The sequence below is a fragment of the Paralichthys olivaceus genome, chromosome 9 (assembly GCF_024713975.1).
Source record: "Paralichthys olivaceus isolate ysfri-2021 chromosome 9, ASM2471397v2, whole genome shotgun sequence".
NCBI lineage: Eukaryota > Metazoa > Chordata > Actinopteri > Pleuronectiformes > Paralichthyidae > Paralichthys > Paralichthys olivaceus.
Genome location: NC_091101.1, coordinates 20,401,448 through 20,425,094, shown reverse-complemented (window position 1 = coordinate 20,425,094; position 23,647 = coordinate 20,401,448). Strand labels below are relative to the sequence as shown.

At 44.2% G+C, this 23,647-nt stretch overlaps 2 protein-coding genes across 2 annotated transcripts; both read left to right on the top strand.

The window, feature by feature from the left end:
- The first annotated feature begins 912 nt into the window (after nt 1–912).
- LOC109624657 (BEN domain-containing protein 4) lies at nt 913–10,277 on the top strand. Its single transcript, XM_020079502.2, has 6 exons — nt 913–1,891; nt 5,077–5,640; nt 7,071–7,162; nt 7,320–7,346; nt 7,686–7,926; nt 8,681–10,277. Exons 1-6 carry the CDS (start codon nt 1,387–1,389, stop codon nt 8,908–8,910), a joined length of 1,659 nt encoding a protein of 552 aa, XP_019935061.2. The 5' UTR covers nt 913–1,386; the 3' UTR covers nt 8,911–10,277.
- A 906-nt stretch (nt 10,278–11,183) lies between these two features.
- Nucleotides 11,184–23,031, top strand: rab11fip5b (RAB11 family interacting protein 5b (class I)). The gene is made up of 6 exons (XM_020084414.2): nt 11,184–11,918; nt 14,465–14,994; nt 15,573–16,173; nt 16,820–19,219; nt 20,572–20,710; nt 21,788–23,031. Exons 1-6 carry the CDS (start codon nt 11,539–11,541, stop codon nt 22,046–22,048), a joined length of 4,311 nt encoding a protein of 1,436 aa, XP_019939973.2. The 5' UTR covers nt 11,184–11,538; the 3' UTR covers nt 22,049–23,031.
- The last annotated feature ends 616 nt before the right edge of the window (nt 23,032–23,647 follow it).

The window sequence follows — 23,647 nt, the reverse complement described above, 5'->3', positions numbered from 1 at the left end:
TTTGTATTTCACAATATTTATTTACATCTTCAGCCTCCATAACTTTTATTTTTGGCTCGTGGCCTCGTCCAGTTCAGGGTCCAGAGAAAATATTGACTGAGCTCCTGAAATGTATTAAAACAACAGACATGTCTGACCTGTTGAAAAGAAGAAAAAGCCACAGACTCTGACAGCAGCAGGTCTTCTCCTCCTCCATCTATCACACCCTGTGCAGTACCTGTTGGTATGGCGCCCCCTTGTGGCGCTGCAAACTTTCAGTCCTGCAGGCAACAGGACAGATCTGCTGTTTCCAGAGATTTTCACTCAGAAGGTAAGTTCACTCTGAAGTTAAAGAGTTTGAATCAATCATCAAGATTAAATATAATTCAACTTTTGATCCAACAATAATATCTTTCTATTGTGTTCTATGGAAATCAAATAAAAACTAAGTACAATGTTTTATAATGTTTATTTTATTATATTGAGAGTTGTAAAAAAAAGGCAATGAGAGATTAAAAAACATGTGTTGTATTCATAGGAGCATGGAAGGTAAATAGAGACTAAATTATTGTTTTATCTGATAATGGTAGTTTATTTTATCGTATTGAAGGCAAATAGAGAATAAAATTGGTCATTTTTATAATTATGGTTGACATTAATCTATTATGAGTGTATGGAAGGCAAATGGAGAGTAAAAGGATTTTTTTTAAATTATAAAGATAGTTTATTTTAATCCTTTCAGGGAAGTGCATTGAAAGCAAAGAGAGAGCAAAATGATTGATTTTGAAACGTTAATGCTCTAATCACGGAGGTTGGAAGTCAAAGAGAGAATACAATTGTAATGTTCGTTTATTTGAATCTAATCAGGGAGTATAGAAGGTAAATAGAGACTAAAATGACTAAACCTTTTTTAAATTCATTGTTAGATTATTTATTTTCAGCCAGTCTATAATTAAAATCAGTCAAAATGTCTGTAAATGTAAATATGCAGTGTGTCTATAGGCTCGTGGTGTTTGATGTGAACTGAAGCTTCTCTGTCATTTGTCCTTTGCTTTGAGCTCCAGGAGCAAAATGGCCTCTGCCTCTTCATTTGTAGGATTTGTCTGTTTTCTGTTTTTTTCTCCAGTCGGATGGTTGAGCTGCTGTAACCCCTGTTGTTCTCTGGATGTGGGCTGCGAAGGAGGCAGGTCCCTGAGTCCCAGTGGAGGAGGCTCAGTGTCGGAGCAGCCGGCTGGGGATTGGAGCGGTGGCGCGTCAGTATCTGGATCAGCCTCCGCCTCCTGCGCGCGGTGTGTGTGAGGGAAACTGATCCAGACGGTGACGGAGCTTCCTCTCCCGCTCCTCAGCTGCCTGTCACGCCGTCACCGACAGACACCGATCCCCCGAAGCCGTCCACCTGCTCCCGGGATGGAGGGAGAGATGCAGCCCGCGGACGAAGGGCCCTGCGCGCCGAAGATGTGCCGACAGGAGCGGGGTCCGTACAGCAGCCTGAAGCCCTTCCAGAGCAAGCGCTCGGCGGGCAAGTCGCGCTTTGACAGGTCGGCTGCTGTGGTGGAGGTGCCTCTGTTTGGCGACGGACATCACTTCACTTTTCACCCTGAGCAGCCTCATCATTTCCAGCCTCACCACAACCACCACCACCACCAGCAGCAGCAGCAGCAGCAGCAACACCACCACCAGCAGCAGCAGCGTGTGCAGCCGCTCCACCAGACCACCGTCGCCATCAGCAGCAGCAGCAGCATCCAGCAGCATCACCCGACGCCCAAACAGCAGCAGCAGCATCGCTTCCCATGTGAGAGCAGGCCCAGCAGCAGGGTCCCCACATCCACAGCCTCTCTGGGTGCGCAACAGCGGCGCGTCAGCGGAGCAGAGCCCAGATTGTCTCCAGACTGCAGCTACAGCATCAGCTCAGGTGAGTCTCAAACTTATCCACAGTGGAGGTGTAGTCCTCGTTGGGACTTCACTCATCCACATGTCTCCACACTGATCTCACTGTGTTCTGGGTGTTTTTCACAAGTCAGTGCTTGAATGGGAAACACAACATTGTCTAATTAAAGGACAGAGTCTCTTTTGTTTGCTCCTCATCACCTGAGCTTCATGTTGCTGTCTCTTCCTCCTGTGCCTCCTGTCAGCAAGTGATTGATTTGCTGCTGTGATGAGAGCAGTCATGATTGAATCTCCAGTGTGCCTGTGCTAAAAATTACATTGGGTAATTGTCTGTCCAGGAGTGTGTGTGTGTGTGTGTGTGTGTGTGTGTGTGTGTGTGTGTGTGTGTGTGTGTGTGTGTGTGTTTACGTGTGTCTCCTGTTGAAACACATTGTTCCCTGCTCATTTTCTCTCCTCAGCTGCTGTTCATTAAGGGCTCTACAGGCTCAGGAAGAAGAAATGTTGTTCCCAGGGAGGGTCCATGGGAACCAGATGAAAGCGTTGAACCCAATCCTGGCAGTTCTGAAATTAAACAGATTATAGTTCTATCATCATCATCATCATCCTCTCATCAGATATGAATCTCTTTATCGCCGTCGGCAGCCGAGGCTCAATTTGCTGCTGGTTATTGTTGCTTTACAGGCAATCAAGTGTTCAGTGTGAGCTCAGGTTGCACCGTCGCCCTTTATTAACACTTACACGTGAACACCCCCCCCCCCCAATTTGGAGATAATCACCCATTGTTTCCATCCATTCTTAGGTGCACGTGTTCCTGATTTCACCTGTGGAACAAAACCACAAACCATATTTCCCTGCTCTAATGAATTTGCTGATTCGGTCCCTGAGAATCGTGCTGTGTTCTTACTGTCAGTGACACATTCAAGTGTTTTTATCTGCAGGGTTGGAGCTGCATCACGTCTCAAAGAAAAACTAGTTTTGATGATATTTGTACCCAGGTGTTTGTAGCCTACAACGCTATTTGCACCTGAGGTGGTCGGCAAATATTTTTCAGAGTGTATATTTGCACCCAGGTGAGAAGTCACATAGCAGCTTTTTGGATATTTACACCTGTTGATTAAATGTCTCAATAAGAGCCTTGTTTTCTTCCATCCATCAGGTGCCTGTTTGTTTATAAATGGCGTACAAAAGGCACAAATCGCTGCAAACTGCCGCTTAAGTGCCATAAGCCGGGTGGTGTTCCGAACATCTGCACGTGTCGGGGACTTTTCTTGCAGAAAGCTTTTGGTTGAGTCAGGTGAGGTTGTATAAAGAGCGACAGTCTGTACGGTCATGATGGATGATTGAGTTAAGCACAAGATTTTCACCCAAGAAACCAGAATTCAACTTCTGGTTGAAATCTAAAGTTGATGTTGACACTGATCTGAATCTTTCAGTAGCAATTTGGTTTGAGCAACAACATTTCTTGGTTTGTGTTAAAGAGAGATGATGGTTTTGGTGAAAACACACATATTAACCATGTGTTAGAAAACCTTCCTGCCAGAACGTCTCTCTCGTGGCTCGTTGAAATGTTTCACGAGAGCCTGAAAACTGGGTGTAAATCTCCACCATCACTAACCACCCTGGGTGTAAATAGCATTATTGGCCGCACACACCTGGGTTCAAACAGCATCTGCCAAACAAACAGAAAAAATTGATGCCCTTCTCATTGGGAGAAGCACCAGAGAGCCGGGGACTGAGCGACCGCTTCGGCGCACAATAACACAAATTGTATTGAAAAGCCTTTTCCCAAAGAGTTGTGATTAAAATAAATGGGGCTCATAAATTTGCCTCTGCCGAGCGTGTTGTTTTTAATGAAATTTTATGAGGCTCTCAGCTCGCAGTGCCACAGAGCCGGTGAGAGAGGAGGGGAGGGGGGTGCAGGGTGAAGGCGAATGATATCAGATACATCTCGACGGGTAAACAGAGACAGCACGCATATTAATAAATGCGACACATCTGCACCAGGCTGATAGACACGTCTGAGCGAGTGGCAACGCAGCAGTGGCCATCTAGAACTAATTTTATCTGTGTGTGTGTGTGAGGCCAGTGGACTCATAATCATTGCATGGAGGTATGTGTGAGATCATCTCACCCAGACGTGCCTTGACTACCAGGGAAACTATACACTGACTGAGGCGTGTTTCTGGACAATAGCTCTGTGCTGATTTTCTCTGCTCTGCCGGGTTCGGTCGCAGCCGACGCTGTGACTTTAGAGTTTATTGATATCTGAATAAATCAGCATAATCAAGCTGACATTTGTATCAACAGAGGAGCCGACTGTACGCTACAGTTATGGAAATGTTTGGCTCGACAGGGCTCGATTAAAAAGAAGGAAAGAGGAAGCAGAAGCAGTGAAGCATAAAAGAACAGAGAATCATTCATATTGTCTCCATCGCTGAGGATCAGTGTTTTGCTTCCCTTTACATGTAACTAATTATATCTGCTCAAGTATTTTCAGCTTCAACTACTTTCTACTTTGATACATTTCAGAGGGAAAAATGAAAAAACTTTTGAATCTTCTGCTGGATTCAATCTTGGATTAAGATTTTGGAATAAAAAAAACATAACAATGTCTTCAAATAATCAAAATGCATTTTTCAAGGTCCCGCTGCATCTTGTCGACACAACATGAAGATTACATAGCTCAAAAAATAATTCCTGATCATATTGTAGGAATGACGTCATCATTACATCACTATGAAGTGAGAAGATTATGTCATGTAGTGAAGAAATGCATTAACCTTTGCAACCAATAAGATTAGAGACCGGATGTACATCTTATTTAAATCCACCAATCATTTGTTGTCATTAGGAAATGTCATTATTACACTAAGACAAAGTCTGGCCTGAGTGTTTCCACTGCTCCGGCGTCTCATCAGATTTAACCGTATCTCCGTCCTCATTAGCAGAGTTTACTTAATTGCCTTGACACTTTAAATGAGGATATTCATTTTTCACACTGAGGAAGTGAGTTCTTTGTGCCTCATTTTTACTTCCCATTTCCTTTCCTAGGAATTGAGAAAAACTCAATCTGCTGATGAGGACCCAGTGATGTGGTTAAAGCTCCTCAATGGACCCTGGGCTGAATGTTTCTGAGGATATAACATTGACTGATGTTGAGATGAAATACCACTTTAGCTCTTTGTTATTGTGATTTCTCCTCTGCCGCAGAAAACCGTCTCATCTTGGATGCCTTTGCTCAGCAGTGCAGCCGAGTCCTCAGCCTCCTCAACAACGGCCGTCTCCTGGAGCCTTCCTCCTCCTTCGCCTCCAACATCAAGCTGGAGGATGCTCAGGGGCTTCACTGCTCCTCACTGGGGAAGCCCAAACCCGAAGAAAGCTCGTCGACCACGGACCCAGAGGAGGAGGCTCAACAAAGCCATCTGAACCAACAACAGACCTCTGCCGTTCTCCGCATCTTCACAGACTCCCTACAGAGCTATCTCCTCTCAGGGCCTCAGCAGCAGCAGCAGCAGCAGCATCTGGCTGCAGGTCTGGAGGACGAGCGGTGTCCGACAGCAGAGCCCGGTTCGGGGGTCTCTCCTCCGAGACACACTCTGGGAGGCTGGGGCTCACCGACTCCATCAGAGTCGTACGGCCATCCATCGTCCACGCTGCCCGAGGAGGAAGAGGAGGAGGAGAACTGCTGTCCACGCTGCCTGGAGCTGGAGCAGGAGGTTTTGTCTCTGCAGCAGGAGAACGAGGAGCTCCGCAACAAGCTGGAGAACATTCCAGGTGGAGTAAAGAAAGCAAAAATAAAAATCCCTTGTGTTCTAGTTTGATCTGTGGTGACTGCGACCGCCACAGTTCATGATTCATTTTCATCCTAAATAACACATTCCATGAATCCCATGTGTGTGGAAACATTAGATTTCATTTGTTTCTACACCCTCAGGTTGAAATAGCCTTTATTGATTCATCTGCCTGTTAGTTCTTTGTTTAATATCTCGGCCTGCTGATGTAGCTGCACACAAAAAGAATTGTTTTCACCACCGTGTGTATGTGGACTGAATAACTCAACATACATATAATCTTCTGGTATCTCCAGATGATTTTAGAGTTAAAAGGTCAAAGGTCAAGAGAAAAAAAAACACATTATCCAAACAATTTCTGCAAACAACAGACCTAGAGACACAATCTCTATTATTGGTCATAACAATATAACTCATCATATGACATCATGAGTATTTCAAAAATGGGTTTTTCCTGGTATCTCTGGATCCTGTTGGACAATAAACGTGATCTAAAGCTTATATAGATAAATATCTAAAAATCATAAATATGTATCATAACCAATGACATCAGAGACACGATCTGCATCTAATTTAAATCAACCAATCCTTGACATCATGGTATAAATGATGTCATAGTTAGGTTAGTATCAAAAAGTTAGCATTAATTGAGGGGTGCGTTATATACAGCGTTTGCTCCTAAGTCAATTGAGTAATTCTTTGAGAATTACCTCGCTCATTTAATCAAGGTTCTATTTTTCTGAACTGAAACATTTTACTTTATGAAATGTTGGAGTTTTCTTACATGTTAACATGAAATAGCATAAAAATGTCCATATTGTACATATGTAATATTACATATTGTACTACACATCCATTCTGGAGCTGTGCAACCATGTAGATAATCATCCTAGCTACTGACCAAGTCCAGCTTTTCCTACTAACCACACAAATCTTTAAAACTGGTCATAAATATACTTTTGAATTAAAAAACAAAAGCAGCTGCAGTTTTAAAAGAACACTCATTACTCAGACAGAACTCAATAGTGTATTTACGGGGACAGTTTTCAATCACACGTTAATCTTCTGTGTTTTCACTTTTCAAGCAGCCACATGTAATTTACTGTTTGACAGAGTTCGCAACAAGTTTTAATAGCTGAACTTTTCTGCTCCCCAGAGTCTCACTAACTTAATTGACATAAACTGCTCATCCCGCAGCTGCACATTAAACTCTGACACAGTGCTGTCTCACACTGATCAGTAAATTACATGACATTAGAGTCAGAATGAGTTTTTATGAGGGAAGAAAATAATGCAAGATTATTTATTATTCTTTAATTATACATCAGATGTGTCATCTCTTTGCAAGACATTCTGACAGTGTGTTTGTATTACTGGTCACATTAGCTTATATATGTGTTTTTATTAACGCAGCTCCCTGTCAAAATGTTCTCGACTACTTCAAGACTGTTCTGGAGTTTCACAACCAGCTGATCCAGCCGCTGCCGGAGGAGCAGCTCACAGAGGTGAGGAGACGGTTTCCTTCACATCAGTCACGGCTCTTTAAAGTTATTTTTAGCATCATGATAAAGTCTAAAAATAACAGAACACTTCCGTCCTGCGATAATAATGTTTTAATTCATTTGAATTGTACAAATAAGTAAAAGAAAACTGTCTCCACAGGAGGAAGAGCGGCAAACGGTCTTTGAGGTTGGTGTTTTTCATTTTAACACTTTTTATTTTTACCTCCACCGAGGAGGTTATGTTTTTATCTGTGTTTGTTTGTTCGTGAGCAGGATGATGCAAAAACCACTGAACCGATGTCAATTACATTTTGTGGAGGGGGTGGGGCATGACCTAAGGAAGAGCCAATTACATTTTGGTGTGGAGTTGGATCAGATTCAGGAACTTTTTCCCACTTTCTTACACATTGCAGGGCATTTTTCAACATTTTTGTTCATTTCTCAGAGAATATCTGATGGACCTTGATGAAAAAGCTTGTGTTGAGGGGACTGATACTTACTCACTGCACCTCCCTCCTCCCTGCAGGGCAGTAAACAGCTCCTGGAGAACTACCCTCTGTTCATCTCCAACAAGCAGTGGGATGAAGCCGTCAACTCCTCCAAGAAAGACGGCCGCCGGCTGCTGCGCTACCTGATACGCTACGTCTTCACCACGGACGAGCTGAAGTTCTCCTGTGGTTTGGGGAAGAGGAAGCGTTCAGTCCACTCAGGGGAGCCGGGCCTGGAGAGACGGCCGCTCAACCCCGTCAAAGTCAGCTGCCTCAGAGGTACAACCCGAGTGTTTGCGTCACACTTCAAGAAAATAAAGTATAACCGAGTGTTTGAACGATGGTTTTAATCTACTTGGAACAAACCTCTTCTAGGATCCATGTTTGAGATTTGAGAAGTTATTTTACTCTATGAGATCATTGATTCTGTTAAACAATGAAACACAGGAAGCAGACTATGATGTGTTTTCTTCACAAGTTATCTAAGATCTTACACATGTCCTTTTCCTGTTCACACGTCCTCAGTTATGTATGATCAGACTTAACAGAAAAGACAAGGTGTTGAAACACGCCTTGTGGTTCAACAAAGTGTTTTACATGAGACATAAAAAGGTGTCAAGAAAAGATACAACGGAAATATATGGTATATGGTATTTCAAGACATAAAAATAATCATTAACATTGGCTGATCATAATCTGTAACTCCTCTTTCCTCCATAATTTATCGTCTCATCCTGATCCCCTCACCAACCATCATGTCAACTCTGCATTTTAGATTAATGTTTACACCATTATTTCATGTATTTATTGTTGCTTATCACTCTTTTTAGCTCCGTTTTTGGTCTCTACCAACTTCTGAGAAAATAAATCGGACTCTTTAGCCACTAAAAGCTCCGTTAACTTCATCAGCAAACTGTCTGTAGCTGTAACGCTCAAAATGAACCCTGCCATAAACCAATGCTGTAATGATAAAAAAGGAAATATATATATTTGATATGTTTTTTTTCTTTTCTATTTACAATCTCTGTGTCAGAGTTCATCCGGATGCACTGTGCCTCAAACCCAGACTGGTGGATGCCGTCAGAGGAGCAGATCAACAAAGTGTTCAGCGACGCCGTAGGTCACGCTCGCCAGGGCCGGGCGGTCGGCACGTTCCTCGGCAGCAGTGGCAGCAGCACCAGCAGCCTCTACATGGACAGCTTTGACGGACACCTGTCGCAGGACGAACTGTATTTAAAAGGCTGCCAGAATGGATCAGATTGAAGGTGAACGGGAGAAGCGAAAGACAAAACGGCAGAGATGTAGCTGTACGACAAAACATATCCTAAAACACTGACCTTATCCTGTCACTTTACACAGTGAAGAAAACATTCCAGAAGTTTCTCATACAGAAAATAGTGAATCTCCTCTTTTCAAATAGTTTTCTAGATTTTTGCCATTTTTATACCTAAACTATTATTTAGTGAAAATCTGACTCTTGAGATGTTGTGTTTTAAATTGAACAGATTTTTAGTCTTCCATTTACTGCTTCGTCTATGGTTTGAATTTTGAGCAGTTTATTTCATTTGGAGGGGTGGAGGTGGTTTTGCGCACACAGGTTGTTTCATTTTTCAGGAAGCTGTTTGTGTTAAGACTCGTTACATCCCTCAGTGACATTACACCCTCCATCTCCTCCATCATGGTAAGTAGCACTTACCAGCAAAGCACCTTTACTTTACCCCTCTACAGGAGTGCCTCTGAGAAAGTTCTATTACCTGTAGTTTTGCACTTTGCATCCATGTTTGTCTTAATTTGAGCCACTCCTGACGTGTACAAGTTTATTTTAAAAGTATTTTACAAATGCAATTCCCCCTGGGCTGAAAAAAAAACATATTCAGCGTATTTAAAACTGGATATTTTCTTAATTTGCTTTCCAGAATAACTTCACACAAAAGTTTCATACATGGCTTCTGAGAATTCCTCACTTCTGCAAAGGCATCACAACATTTGCTGAATTAGTTTGTCTTTATCATGTTACACTGATATTTCTTCTTATTCATTAAATTAGATGAAGAAAACTGTTGAAAACCAAAAGGGAATAAAAAACGTACAATGTTTTGTTGGAATACAACTAAAGTCTAAGCAGAATTGACTATATTTTAGAAACACTCCCTTCTTACCATGTTGCAGCGCTTGATAAGAAATGTTTTGTCTGGACTGTGGAACGTTAAATTTTGGTTTAAAGCAGCTGCCATATTAATAATGCTTTAAACCTCCACACTGTTAAAACTGTGTGTGTCATATATCCTGTGACGTGGGTTGTTTTGGTCCCAACTTTGAGTTACAAACCTAAAGTTTCTTGTTAAAAACTGAGCACGTCTTTCTTCCTGAAGCTCTTACTTGCACTTTTATTTGTCTCATTGTCCATGAGCAGAATTGCAGCATTTCATTGAATTCTTCGTTTTTTTGTTTTCTCCCTCAGTAGCTTTGTTTTCTACGTTTTGAATGTAGCTGATTTCTCGGATCAGTTTGCCACATTGACAGTGCTGTGTACAGTGTGTATTATAAAGTACAGTTCTTGTGTGAGGTGTCTCTCTCTCTCTCTCTCTCTCTCTCTCTCTCTCTCTCTCTCTCTCTCTCTCTCTCTCTCTCTCTCTCCCTCTCCCTCTCTAATAAGCCAAGTAGAAAAGTGCCACAGAAACCTTAAAGCAGTTGGATTCTGTTGTTGTGTTGCTGTGCTGAATGTGAGCGTTTCTTTGTATTTACTCCTCAAAGTTTAACAACACTGTGAAACATCATTTTTACAGATCTGATACTTTGTTTTTTTTATTTATGATAAATAAAATGAATTGTGAAGCTGGACACTGGTGATGGTTCACTTATCTGTCTGTCTGTCTGTCTGTCTGTCTGAGTCCATATTTAAATTAAATGCTGACTCGTGATATCGCGGCCAAATGAACGAGTCATGATGGGATGATGTTGTGTCTTTTAAAAGCAGGACATCTGCTGCAAATGGCTCCAACTGGACAGATCTAGAAGTGGCCACAGCTCCTCCACTTAGAAAGATCTCTACTTCCCTACTGAACAGCCTGAGCTCTGATTCTTCTCACGGATCTCCACTAGGGGGCGGTATAGTTGAGGGAATGACAGGTGTGTGTGTGTGTGTGCGTGTGTGTGTATGTATATGTGTGTGTGTGTGTGTGTGTGTGTGTGTGTGTGTGTGTGTGTGTGTGTGTTTGAACAGATATCTTTGTGAGGACATTTTTTGTCCTTTGGTTGGGGTAAGGGGCTGGGGAATGCATTATGCCTGTGTCCTCACTAAGACAGCTGTAAAAACGTGTGTGTGTGCGTGTGTGAGGACATTTTTGGAAAGTCCACACTAGTCCTCACGTTTGCAAAGGCTTGTTTAAGGGTTAACATTTGGTTCTAGGGTTAGAATCGGGTTTAGTTTGGGGGCAGTCAGATGCATTAATCCAAAGAGAGTCCCCCCTCTCTCTCTCTCTCTCTGTGTGTGTGTGTGTGTGTGTGTGTGTGTGTGTGTGTTTCTCTTTAAACTCTGCAGCATCCCTGTCTCTGAGTGCGGCCCTGCTGCTGGAGGAGGGCGGGTCGTCATCAGCAGCAGCAGCAGCAGCAGATTTCGGACGGTGTCTGGCTGAGGTCGTGTGTGCGCAGCGGCTCTAACCCGGTTTGCACTAAGTGAATCCGGATCCTCGAGCTGAACTGGGGCCGCTCTGCTGGACACTGACCCCGGGTAAAACTCCCACAGGACCCGCGCACTTCCCCGCAGAGGCGCCTTCTCTTTTTGCGCAGAGCGGACACTGGCGCACCGTGCGGAGGGAATGATCCCGACCATCGAGTGACACGACACCGGGATTATTTCAGTGCAGCGCTTCTGTTTGCATCGGTGCAAACATGATGTCACTGATCGATCTGGACGACGATCAGCGCTGGGTCCCGACTCACGTAAATGTCACCGTGCTCCGGGCGAGAGGACTGCGCACCAAGGGCAAGCACGGCAGCCGCTACCTGTACACCATCATCCAGGTGGGGAAGGAGAAGTACACCACCGGGCTGGTGGAGAAGGCGGAGATGCCCGAGTGGAGCGAGGAGTGCTGCTTCGAGCTGCTGCCCGGGATCCTGGAGGAGGGCGGCCGCAGCGCGTACCCGCCGGGCAGCGGGGACCTGGTGCTCACCGTCATGCACCGGGTGCTGATCGGACTGGACGTGTTCCTCGGTCAAACCATCATCCCGCTGGACCAGATCTTCCAGGAGGCCATGTGTCCCAGAGACGAGTAGGTGCTGCTTGACAACATATGTGTCAGTGTCCTGATCATGAAGTGATGTGTCACGATTTCATGTGCTCACGTTTTTCAGTAATGCTTGCAGGGGGGGGTTATGGCATGCCAGTGGCGGATCTAGGTTTTTTCTGAATCAGGGGCTGATTATATGTCAAACATCTGTGCACAACTCCTGATCATGTAAAGTGCACATCTAAAAATGACTCCATGTTTACTGTTGATTCAGTGAATATATCTTGATAACTGTTCATTATGTTCTTCAGCAAAACTGAACATGAGACCTCTTTAACAAATTGTCGTATTTATTGTTAGAATTGTTCATGACTAGTATATATTTTTTTTAAATGCAGTTGACACAATGGGTGTAATGGGCACTTGAGGAGCCAGTCAGATTTCAGCTTGGCCCAGGGCCCCCCCAGGGCCCCCCCAGGGCCCCCCCAGGGCCCCCCTGACTCTGGATCCTCCCCTGTGACATGTATATTTTCGTGCATGTCAACATTTAAAGGACGTAAAAAACCATCTATCAATTTGTTTTTATATATGTAGTAGTATTTAAGTTCCTTTGCACTCACATCTTAATGCTTGATCTGTCTCTGACTGATGGGGACACGTGGTCACTTAAGAAAATTGCCAAAGCTTGATCCCTAAATGCATCATTGAATTCTCGCCTCCTAGACTGAAATACACTCCAGCAGCAGTACCCACAATGCACTGCAAATTCCACTGTGTGACTTAATCCACAAAGTCTCCTTGTTATGCACAATTTCCCCACATGCACTTTTTATTCAACTCTTTTGTGATGCTATAGCTAAACACCGAGCTCTATGTGTACTCTCTCTGTTGATAGATCATCTGAGAGCGTTTGTGACACTGTGTCCTTCCTCTCTTCCAACATTATCAGATTTATTAGTAAAGAGATATGGTCTGAGTCACCAGGGAGACAGAAAATCGCAGCAAAAAATCTTCATGCAAAGTCAGAATTCCCTGAACTTCTTGCAGTAGATGAGGCTGATGAACGCTGAGCCAGGCCACTGCAGCTGGACGCTTGTTCCTCCCAGACTGATGATGTGTAGTCTGTGTCGTTCAGTGGGTGTTTTTTTTTAGATTGGTGGCTTTCTCAGCTGCTTTGAGGACAAATATAATCTGAACTGGCTGAGCTGAAGAACCACAGTGTTTCTAAGATCATATCCAAGTGAAAGAAGATGAGAGGTGGTAGATTTTTCTCAGGTTTTTTGCTGTTCAGTTAGAATACTTTTAAAATAGTATTTACCTTTGTTACCAGGATTTTAAGTGAAGTGACTGAAACACTACATCACACATGAATGTTCGATGGGAAACAAAACTTTTATTTGACTTTTTTTTTTTTTTAGCAATTACTGAACTTTTCTGCAAATTCATGAAATTATTTGACCTTATTTCTTTTACCTGCACAACTCGTTTATCTGTAAGATGCTTTTTGGTGCAGATCTGGATCAGGAGGAGGATCCTGGAATGTTTTTGTTCACTGTCTTTAACATCAGGGCCTTTTTCGTTTTTAGCATTTTAGCTGTAATAATGGATCTGGATGTTAAGGAGCCTGATATCTATCAGTGTGTGCAGTTTGGTGCAGATCCTCTATTCTGGCAAAAAAGGCCAAAAACACACAAAGATACGTGAAGAACACAAAAGTGTTTCATGTATGTTTGTGTAGAGCTGTTCTAGTTTTATTTTTGATTCAGTTATCACAGCAACTTCTAATTCAGACAAATGAAAACCTTGTGACAACCAGTCAGACACATGAGGATTTAAAGTCATTAAACTTAATCTTTGTCTTATTTCGCTCATTTAACATTATGAATCCTCTCTGTTACCACTGTCACCCTCTGTGACCGAGCCACACACTGAAGAATACGTTCTTTTGTTCTCTTTTCAAATTTGACCAAGCTGCTTTTATTGAAAACGTTCCCTAATTTATCTTATTATGAGTCTTTGTGGAACTTGGTGACGTAACAGGACCCGGCAGTAATATGTGAAACATCTCCACCATAAACACAGAGGAGCGGGGCGTTCAACACATCTGGATTGAATTGTGGCTTCTCCGCCCTCGCTCTCTCTCTCTCCACGCTCGGTGAAACTCACGCTGAAGTCCTGCTGTTAGTTTTGGCTCTGAAACACTTTCTCTGGTCACACACAGAGGACGCGGGAGGCAGCATTTCATTTGGCTGACTCCTCTTATTGTTCGTTTTTCATATACACGTGTACAGTCTGCCTGGAGGTGGGTGGACACAGAGGAATTTGGGTCGTGTTTTCCTGCTCTGAGACGTGTCAAACTGATTTTTCAGTGTAATCCCCAAGCGTTATTTCCAGATTATGTAATATGTGGAAAACACTGCCAAAACAAATCAGTGCTTTTTGTTGTTGCTTGTTTTGTCCCAGCCACAGCCTATGGTCCCAGCGAATGGTCAGATAACACTCTGCTTTAAAGGCACAGTTCACCCGAAAATAATCCTGCTAAAGTGATGTATTCAAATGAGATTGTTTCTTTTCTGTTATTTCTCCAGATGGTTCAAGCTCAACTCTAAGGCAGGAAGGAAAGAGAAGGAACGTGGTGAACTTCAGGTGACGGTGCAGTTCACCCGCAACAACATGACAGCCAGTATGTTTGACCTCACCATGAAGGACAAACCTCGCTCTGCCTTTGGGAAGCTGAAGGATCGCGTCACGGGGAGGAAGAGGGGGGATGTGGAGTCCTCCTCGGCCATCGTGCCGGGCCGCTTCGCCGCGCTGTCCGGAAACTTGGGGCAGCCGTTCGGAGAGGAGGGCGGAGGAGTGGTGGTGAGGGAGTCTCGAGATGTAGCAGAGGAGAAGAGGAGCAAGGTGAAAGATTTCTTCAAAGGGAAGCTGCGCAAGTCGTCCGACACCAGGTCGTGCTCATCGCTGGCTTCAGATAGCAGTTTGTCTTCCATGGCCAGTGACAACCCCGGCCCCCCACCCAGTCTGGATCTGCTGTCGGACCCCCCCAGCTCGCCCATCTACACGAGCAAAGTGAGAGTGGACGCCCACTATGGAGAGGCAGACTTAGCTAAAAAAGGTGAGCGCTGACATCATACACACTTGTATGAAAGAAGGGCTGGTGACAGTTTTAAAGCAAAGATGGGTCACGATGCTGCAACTGAAAATCTCCTCCACCATCATCAATCCTCTAAATGTGGTTATTGTGACCAAATGCTTTATTAAGGGTCATTACACAGAAGAGAAATACTCATCAGTTCCATCCGTAGACTGAATATAAAGATGGACGACCTGTCTCCACTTCTTCCTGGATACAGGTGCTGCCATTTTGAACTTATGTACGTCTGATGCAAGCACCCGACCAAACACAAGGCAGTCTTACCTATCATAGCGTTTCTATGGCATCAAATAACTCATTAATACCAAACTTAGCAGTAAAATGAACACTTGTAATGAACAAATGTATTTGACTTTTTAGTTTGGTCTATGTCCCATCCATTAACATGGAGGAGGCAGGGTTTATGACCCTTGTGACCAGGGGGCGATCAAGATCATGGATCAATGTCTTTTCATATAACTCCTCTCAGATTTGCTGTGTTCAAGTAAAGGTGTAATCCTGAAGCACTGCATTTATTTTGTGTTCCGTTGTTCCCACAGTGCTCACCAGTCAGCACACCACAAAGGTTCTCACACACAAGCGAGCCTTGAGCGACGAAGCCAGCAAAATCACAACGGCCTTCTCTCGATCAAATCTAGCGATGGAGTCTCTCAGGGGTCAGACCATGACTCAGTCCAAGTCTTCCTTGTGTATAAACGGAAGTCACGTCTACGACTCCGAGCCGTCAACTCCAAAGAGCACGGGAGCGCTGCCGTCCAAACTGGTGCTGCTGGAGAAGTGCTCCCCGCTGTCTCGCTCCCTGCAGAACCTCACCAAGAGGAGCGAGGACAAGGGCTCCTTTGCCGATGGCCGCCGCTGGTCCTTCGACAAGACGAGGAAAGAGGAAGAAAAGGAGGCTCGGGCGTCATTTCTTCCAACTCAGCAAGCTCAGTCCGACGGTCGCACCACGCAGGCGGCGACACCGGTCGTCTCATCTGCGTCCGGTTCACCTGAAAAAGGGAGGAAGCTGAGGAAGACGTTGTTTACTGGAGGGAGGAGTGAGTCTCTTCCGGCTAAGTCGGACCTGAACCAGGCTGCTTCATCATCGGAGGGGAGGCTCAGAGGCTGGTTTGGCTCCAGCGACTCCCAGAACAAGCCGAGGTGAGTTGTTTACAGGCTCGTGTGCAGGCGCCACAGTGTCCGATGAATGTAGCTCGTATCCAGGATCAACACCAGGCTCCCGGCAGGCCTGTGTTCAGTTGGGTGTCCTGAGTTCAGCGTTTTCCCTCCTCATTGCTCATCTGAAAATGGAATTGATTTCATAATTATTACTACCATGCTGTATCATCACCTCATACTATATTTTCCACAAGCAGCGCTGCAGCATCTCACTTTCTCGACCAGTGTGTGTTTCTCGATGAAAAGATGCAGCATCACTGTGGTTTAGAAAACTGCTCCTGCAAAATGACACAGAGAAAAAATCACTCCCTGTCGATATGAGCTCACCCATCAGAATAACTGTAGACGCGGATGATCCTTGAATGGCTACCATGCATTATTAATTTTTCTTTTTGCTTGATCATTTTGCAGATGTGCTTTGCTTATTCGACCTAATTTGCGTTACTGTTTTCATGATTCTATCATTTGGCCAATTTAATATCTGCAGATGTTTAGAGTCCAGAAATAGTCGAGCTAAACTCTTTGTTGTGGGACGTGAGCCAGTGTTTTAGTCCAGAGTTTTGTGTGAGATATTCGCCGTGTGGTGACGTGGCACATCATTAACTAAGAGGACTATTTTCCTTCACAGGCTGGAAGTTTCTCCTAAGGTAGAAAGCAGCTCAGACGTACCCCCTCCCCTCTCTCCTCACTCCCCTGCCCCCCCGCAGTGCTCCTCTCCCTCTGGTCACGTCTCACCCGACGATCGCACTCACTCTCGCCCGCTCACTCCCTCCACCTCACCCTCCTCTGCTCCCATCTCCCCCTCCAACCCTTTCCTCTCCCATATGCAGCGCAACCCCTTCTTTGAGGAGCTCCTAGCCGAGGAGTCGCAGAGGTCCCCTCCTCTTGCACCTTCCTCCGGTTTGTCCCCCTTCCATTACACTACTCTGCCCTGCACACCCAGCCCCGCTCACGATGCTCATGCTACCAAGATGGCTTCCATTAAGCGGGAGCGACCCAGGCCGGTGGGCAGACAGATATCTCTCCCTGCGTTGTTACCAAAAGCAGCTGCACCGAACTCCCATAACCACTCAGCCTCTCGCTCCATGTCCGAGAGCACAGGAGAGTGGGACGACTTTTTTGATGCTCTTGCCTCGAGCAGGCTGAACTCACCTAAAGGAAGTCTTCCTCAGAAACGGCTGAGAACCAGCCCATCATCTGATTCATGTAGCTATGCAGTTAATAATCATGCACAAGGGCTGCAGATGTGTGAAGAGCAGCCTCCGCCTTTGCCTCCGAGGAGGTTTTTAAGAACTTCACTCAGTGAGATTTACTCTGACGGCTGGCTGCACAGAGGTCAGGAGCTGGCCGTCCACAAAGAAGCCTACCTCCTCTCACAGACCGGCGTGGCCTCGCTTCAGCGTGGACGAGAGGGCGAGTGCAAGAGAAACGGTTCATCTCCGGACCCTCAGACAAGCAGCGAGACCTCCGACTCCCCCAGCGTTAACTCCCAGCAGCGCACAGACACCACGTCACCGGGATGCGTCCCCGAAGAGAAGCTGAAAAAGTTCAAATACGAGCCTTTGGAAGACGACGCTGACTGCTGGGGAGGGATGCTGTTCGAGCAAGATCTGTACGGACGCATGTGCAGAGGGAACTACGGAAAACTCACAGTGAACAATCATCGTTTGTCATTGAACGCTGAGGAACGTGATGGGACTGACATCACATTTAAGATCTCTGCACCTGAAACGATCCTTGACGGTGAAATATCTGTGAAAGACGTCACGAACTTGTCAACTACAACTTCCCCTGACCCAGACGTAAAGATGGATGGTCCCTCTGCTCCAGTAGAGGAAGCAGCAGAGTCTTATGCAAATGAAACGAGCATCAACAACAACGTGTCTTTCTTGTTAACGTCAGGAGACCTGAACATGAATGTGAACAACTCAGACTTTACTTTTATTGACTCTGACGGCTCCTCTCAATCTGAGGTGCTGGATACTCTCAAAGGTGTCAGTAGTTTAGGAGCCATTTCCCCACAACTGACAGAAGATTCACTGACTGTTTACCACGAGGAGACGACACCTGAGGATTTATTCACTTTAAAGGACACCTACATACCTGAGATGAACTCTTCGTTTGAAATAATCGCTCCCAGTAAACGATGCAGAGTGTCTCCAGTTCGCCAGGACTGTCACTGGGAGCTGAATCACTTGGCACCATGTGGTCAGTCCAGGGTGAACGACAGCAGAGAGACGTCTGCGCTGTCGTCACAAAATCAAACATCATCCGATCTTCACGTGCAATCCAGAGACGACAAAAAAAGAAATAACGGTAATTTTGAAAAGACTCAAAAGGACGCTGATGATAATGGTAACCCGCAGGCTCAGCTGGCCTCACATAAGCAGACCGAGGTGTTTTCAGGAGTGGTCAGCGCACGTTTCAGACCGAAAGGTTTGTCCCGCCAGAGCAGCTGCGGCAGCCCGAGCAGCCACAGCCAAAGTGGAGACAGAGAGTTTGAACAGTTGTTGTCTCTCGTTCAAAACATCTCACAAGCAGGTGACAGACCTTCGTCGTATCAGCCCAGTAAATCTTCCACAGATTTGCCTGTAAATAGCACCAGTCGGCCGAAAACATCAAAAGTCAACAAAATGTCCCTCCTCACAAAATACTGTGTCACAGGTATTCCCTCTGAGATCAGTTTCGAAGACCTCCACGCAAAAGTAGCACCGAGCTCAAGATCCCCTTCTGAGCCGGATCCCTCTTCTCTCTCCATCCCCTCCGCAACGCCCCTGTCCAACGCCATTGCCACTGCCGATGACACACAGGCTAAGCTCCACCCCTCCCCTGTCTGTTACCCCCCCATACATTCCTCAAGCACGGGGCCCGGTGCTGGAGCCAGCACTACTCTGGTTGTGGCCCCCTACACCTCCACTTCCTCCTTCTCTACCACCTACGCCACTGACCGGCCCCTGGTCGATGCACGCCACTCACTTTTTCCTGAGGAGACACAGCCAGCTAACAACCTGCCCCGTCAGGAGAGCAGGTGAGAATCGTACTTAGGTGTTCAGTGACTTGTAGCTTTAGTAACTTGGAATATTAGAGACATGATTTCTACACGTACAGTAAGTTTATTTTGTCGCTGTGATCAGTCTTGGCCTGGCTTGTTTGCTGTAAAATGCATTTATGTATTTATGAGTTCTGCTTGTTCATCCAAACGTGGTTGGTTGGATGATAACCGCTGTGCACTGCTCTCGGCTTCGCTTCACATTTCTGTTTTTCATCTCACGATTCAGTTTCTTGTTGGCTGCTGTAAGTTCTTCCACATTGTTCCACCTGAACTTAGCTTCCTTCACTGCTACTTGTCCACCTGCTAACGAACGCTAAACATATATATCCAGATGAGAGAGTCAAGTCAGCTGCTATAGAATGATAAAACAGAAACAGGCTGAATTAAAAGAAAGATTTAAAAGGTAGCATTTTAAAGAAGATTTTAAATTGTTGAAGGTAAAAAAAACTTGATGTGGGACAGGATTCCAGAGTTAAGGGGCAGTGACAGAGAAAAGTTTGGTGCCCTTTAGTTTTTAGTCTAGAAAGGAGCATTGAAAAGACTTGAAGAAGATCTAAGTGACCTGGGGCTGAAAATGGGATCAGTGATACAATTGGGGGCAAGAAAGCTTTGTATACACAACGTATTTTAGAATAAAACACATTTTAACTGGGAGCTAGTACAAGTTTAAGATGGGAATCTGCATTTTGGACCATTTGTCATCAGGAGAGGATGGAGTTGGACAGTATGTTACAGTCAACACAGACAGAATGATTCAGGGGACTCAGAGACCGACTGGAGATGTCAGGAATTAAAATATCCAGTAATTTGTCAACTTTTCTAGTGGCACAACCAGGTTTAGCTTTTTTTTATGATGTTTACAACAGCTACAGAAGATAAAGAAAGATGCTTTGGCAGAAGGAATGATAAAATCACTGTTGCTGGTCCATTTGATCTCTTGTTTAGATGATATCAAAAATAAAATTCAAGAAAACACAAAAATTATCTGCAGCATTTTTTCTGCTGTAATCACAAAGTCGCTTCAATTAAAATTCTAGTTTTACTCTTATCTTCCACATGTGAGTGAGTGCAGTTTCATTTTATTGCAAATTTCCTGTTGAAATTGAAGCGATGCAGCCACGTGTTCAAAGAGCAGAGGATGGTGTTTGAACGTCTCCTCCACAATCTGATTTTTCTCAACGTGTTTTCAGGAAACACTGCAGAATGAAATGAAATCAAACTATAACTTGCCATCATTTCACCGTAAATGATGAGTCCTTTAGAATCAGTTGTACATACATTCAACATACCCGTGTAGATGAGTGAGTGCTGACCTCTTCACCTTGCAGACCTCACCCAGTGAAACCATTAACCTCCAGCCAATCAGAGAAGAAGGAGGGGCGTTCGGTTCTGGAGAAGCTCAAGTCCACAATCCACCCTGGACGCGGCGCCGCCCACCAGGTCGCAGCAGAAGCTGAGCGGAGTCAGGTACTGTGGAGCAAAAAACGCACAACACTGACACTGTGTATACAAATCTATATAGTTCATTAAGACGGATTTGTTTCCCTTTACAGAAATGTTGAGTCATATTTACTGTTGGGCCTGAAGTAGTGAAATGAAACGTTCCAGCAGTAGAAAGAATAAAAACATGAAAGTGCAGCTGCTTTACTTGCAGTTAGACTGAGGTTACTTTGAACTCTGTGGAGAGAAATGCTGATCCCATTACTCCTCTCCAGCGTGACATCATTTTTTGGCCCAGATAAGAGTTTTCACGTCCTATATTTATGTTCTCGTCCTCTTCTGTAACACGTCGGACTGCCCAGGATGTTGTAGACTCTGGTGCTGTGAAGGGAAAATAAAGAGACAGGAGTGTCAAGGTTTAAGGATAGTTTATTACGTTTAACTACTTCTTATAATATTATTATTATTATTATTTATTGCACATTAAACATTGAGGTAGATTTTGATGAGGGATAAAACCATAGACCATATAAAGATGGACAACACAGCTCCTCTTTCTCCCGACGTCCACAAGTAAAGCCAAAACACGAACGCTGCAGTCTTGCACATTTGGATTCAGAGTCTGTGCAGAAGCGATCGGAGGATGGAGCTGTGGCATCACGGTCCTGTCAATTCAACCAATCGCGAGGCAGTCTCAGCTGTCAATCATGTAGTTTCACCATGTTTTTATAGCATCAAATAACTCATTGAAAACATCATGAGAAGAATGTATTCAACGTGTACTTTGGCTGTTGGCTCTTTAGTTCAGTCCATTTAATTTCCCATCCACTGACACAAAGGAGGTGGGGTTTGTAGCCTACACTGCAGCTGGCCAGCAGGGGGCGATCTAAATGATTTGACTTCACATTTAGGAGCTCTCATGTATTCATACACAGATCAGGCGGAGCTGGCTTTAGTTACACACTGATGTATTCAGATAATCTCATCTGCTGTATTTCCCTGGCAAGAAAGTGAATAAATATCAAACCATTCTCACAGATGTGATACTGTCCAGCCTCTGTAAGACTTCCTACATCTTGTCTCTTCCTATCTCTTCTCCTGCAGGAGGTGACCGTGGACAACTCAGCTCAGTACCAGCACCTGACCAACATGGAGCTGATCTCCCTGCTGCTGCAGCAGGAGATGGACATGCAGAAGCAGCAGGCGGCCTCCGAGCGGCAGGAGGCGCAGCTGGGGAAATGTGAGGCCGAGCTGAAAAAGGTCAAGTTACAGGTGCGAGACCTGGAGGACTACATTGATAATCTTTTACTGCGGATCATGGAGCAAACGCCCACGTTGCTCCAAGTGCGAACCAGACACAAGTGACTGTGGCGCTGAGAGCGTGTACGGTGTATTGCACATGACATGCGATTGTCTAGAATACAGTTTCTTCAATAGAGGGTTCAAACACAGGGTTATTATAGAAGACTGAGAATTGCTGTTCAAGAGTCAGTTACAGTCAAATGCACCAAAAACCATCCAGGTCTTCTCACTGCTGATACTGCCCTGTTGATGTAGACACAATATTACCCAACATGCATGCTGATTACTATCTCAATTTGGCACGGACAAAGGCGATTAGCTTCAATACCCATGCTTATTAGACTAAGTTAAAGTAGTCAGCTTTTTTCCAGTTTTCACTTTAACCACACTGCTTCCATATGGGTAGAAAATAAAGTACTGTCCCTGCTCTTCAGGTATTGTATTCAGTATTTCTGCCGGCAAAATATGAAATTAGTTCAAGTTGAAAATGCAGCTGAAGCAACATTTTGACACAAGATCTTCATCTCAAATACTTTGACGAGATTAAAAGTGCACAAATGTTAACTGGACCTAATTACATATTTAGAAGAATTAAGGAAATGCTACAAAAATGCATCAAAATGCTGCTCTGCAATGTGAATACTAAAAAAAGAGATGTTCTGCATTAACATTGTTGTATGATAAGCAAAAAAACTCTTCATTATTCATGTCTGTGAGGATGAAGACTTACTGTTTGCATTCTGTGTTCTTTCTTTTAATTTCTAAATTCCCTCATTTCTTTTTATCATGTTTTCTTCTTTTGTGTAAAACTAAAACTATGAGAGCTTTTTAATATATTTTTTCAGTTTGTTTTGTCCATTGTGCATTTTTATTGTGTTACAAGAAATAACCGCATCATTGCAGTAAATAAGAATACAAGTTATTTCTTTCAGATACTTTTGTCATCATATTGTCTAATACCACTCCAGTACCACTGTAGCTACTTGCAATGCTTTAGATGACCGCAGTACTGTACTGTTATAAGAATAAAGTGCACATGAGTCAGAGTTTCTGTGATTGTTCTGATTTGTTTAGTTTGCTGCAATGTTTATTTCTCTCCACTAGAGGGGGCCCCTGTCCTGAGTTCAGTGTGGAGACCTGCTGCTTTGCAGACTGTGATTATTTTCATGTACAGGTTCACAGGATGTGTGTGTTTGTGTGTGTGTGTATGTGTGTGTGTGTGTGTGTGTGTGTGTGTGTGTGTGCACACCCACCTGATTTATTAGAGAGAATGTGTCTTTTTCATTTACAACACTTCTTCCCCAGAACTGTTTTACCTCTGTATCTTGTTCTTCTCGTATGTCGCAGTGATTTTACATTTTTTTTTCATTTTAAATGTGAAATATAACAGACTATGTTGTGTTGTTGTGTTAATATTTAAGATGCAGGAGATGTGGTGTATTTCCTGTTTGGACGGAACAGTCTGCACAGTCTCAGGAAAACAGGTGTCGTTTACATGTTTCCATCCCATTGAGTAAAAATATAAGAATTAAAAAATTGTCAATAATGGTGTGAGGCACTCACCTTAGAAGTACTACATCACAACTTAAAGTCCTGTACAATAGTATTATGAGCAAAGAATTAAAGCTAATGCTCACTAAGCAGCAGAATTTCACTGGTATA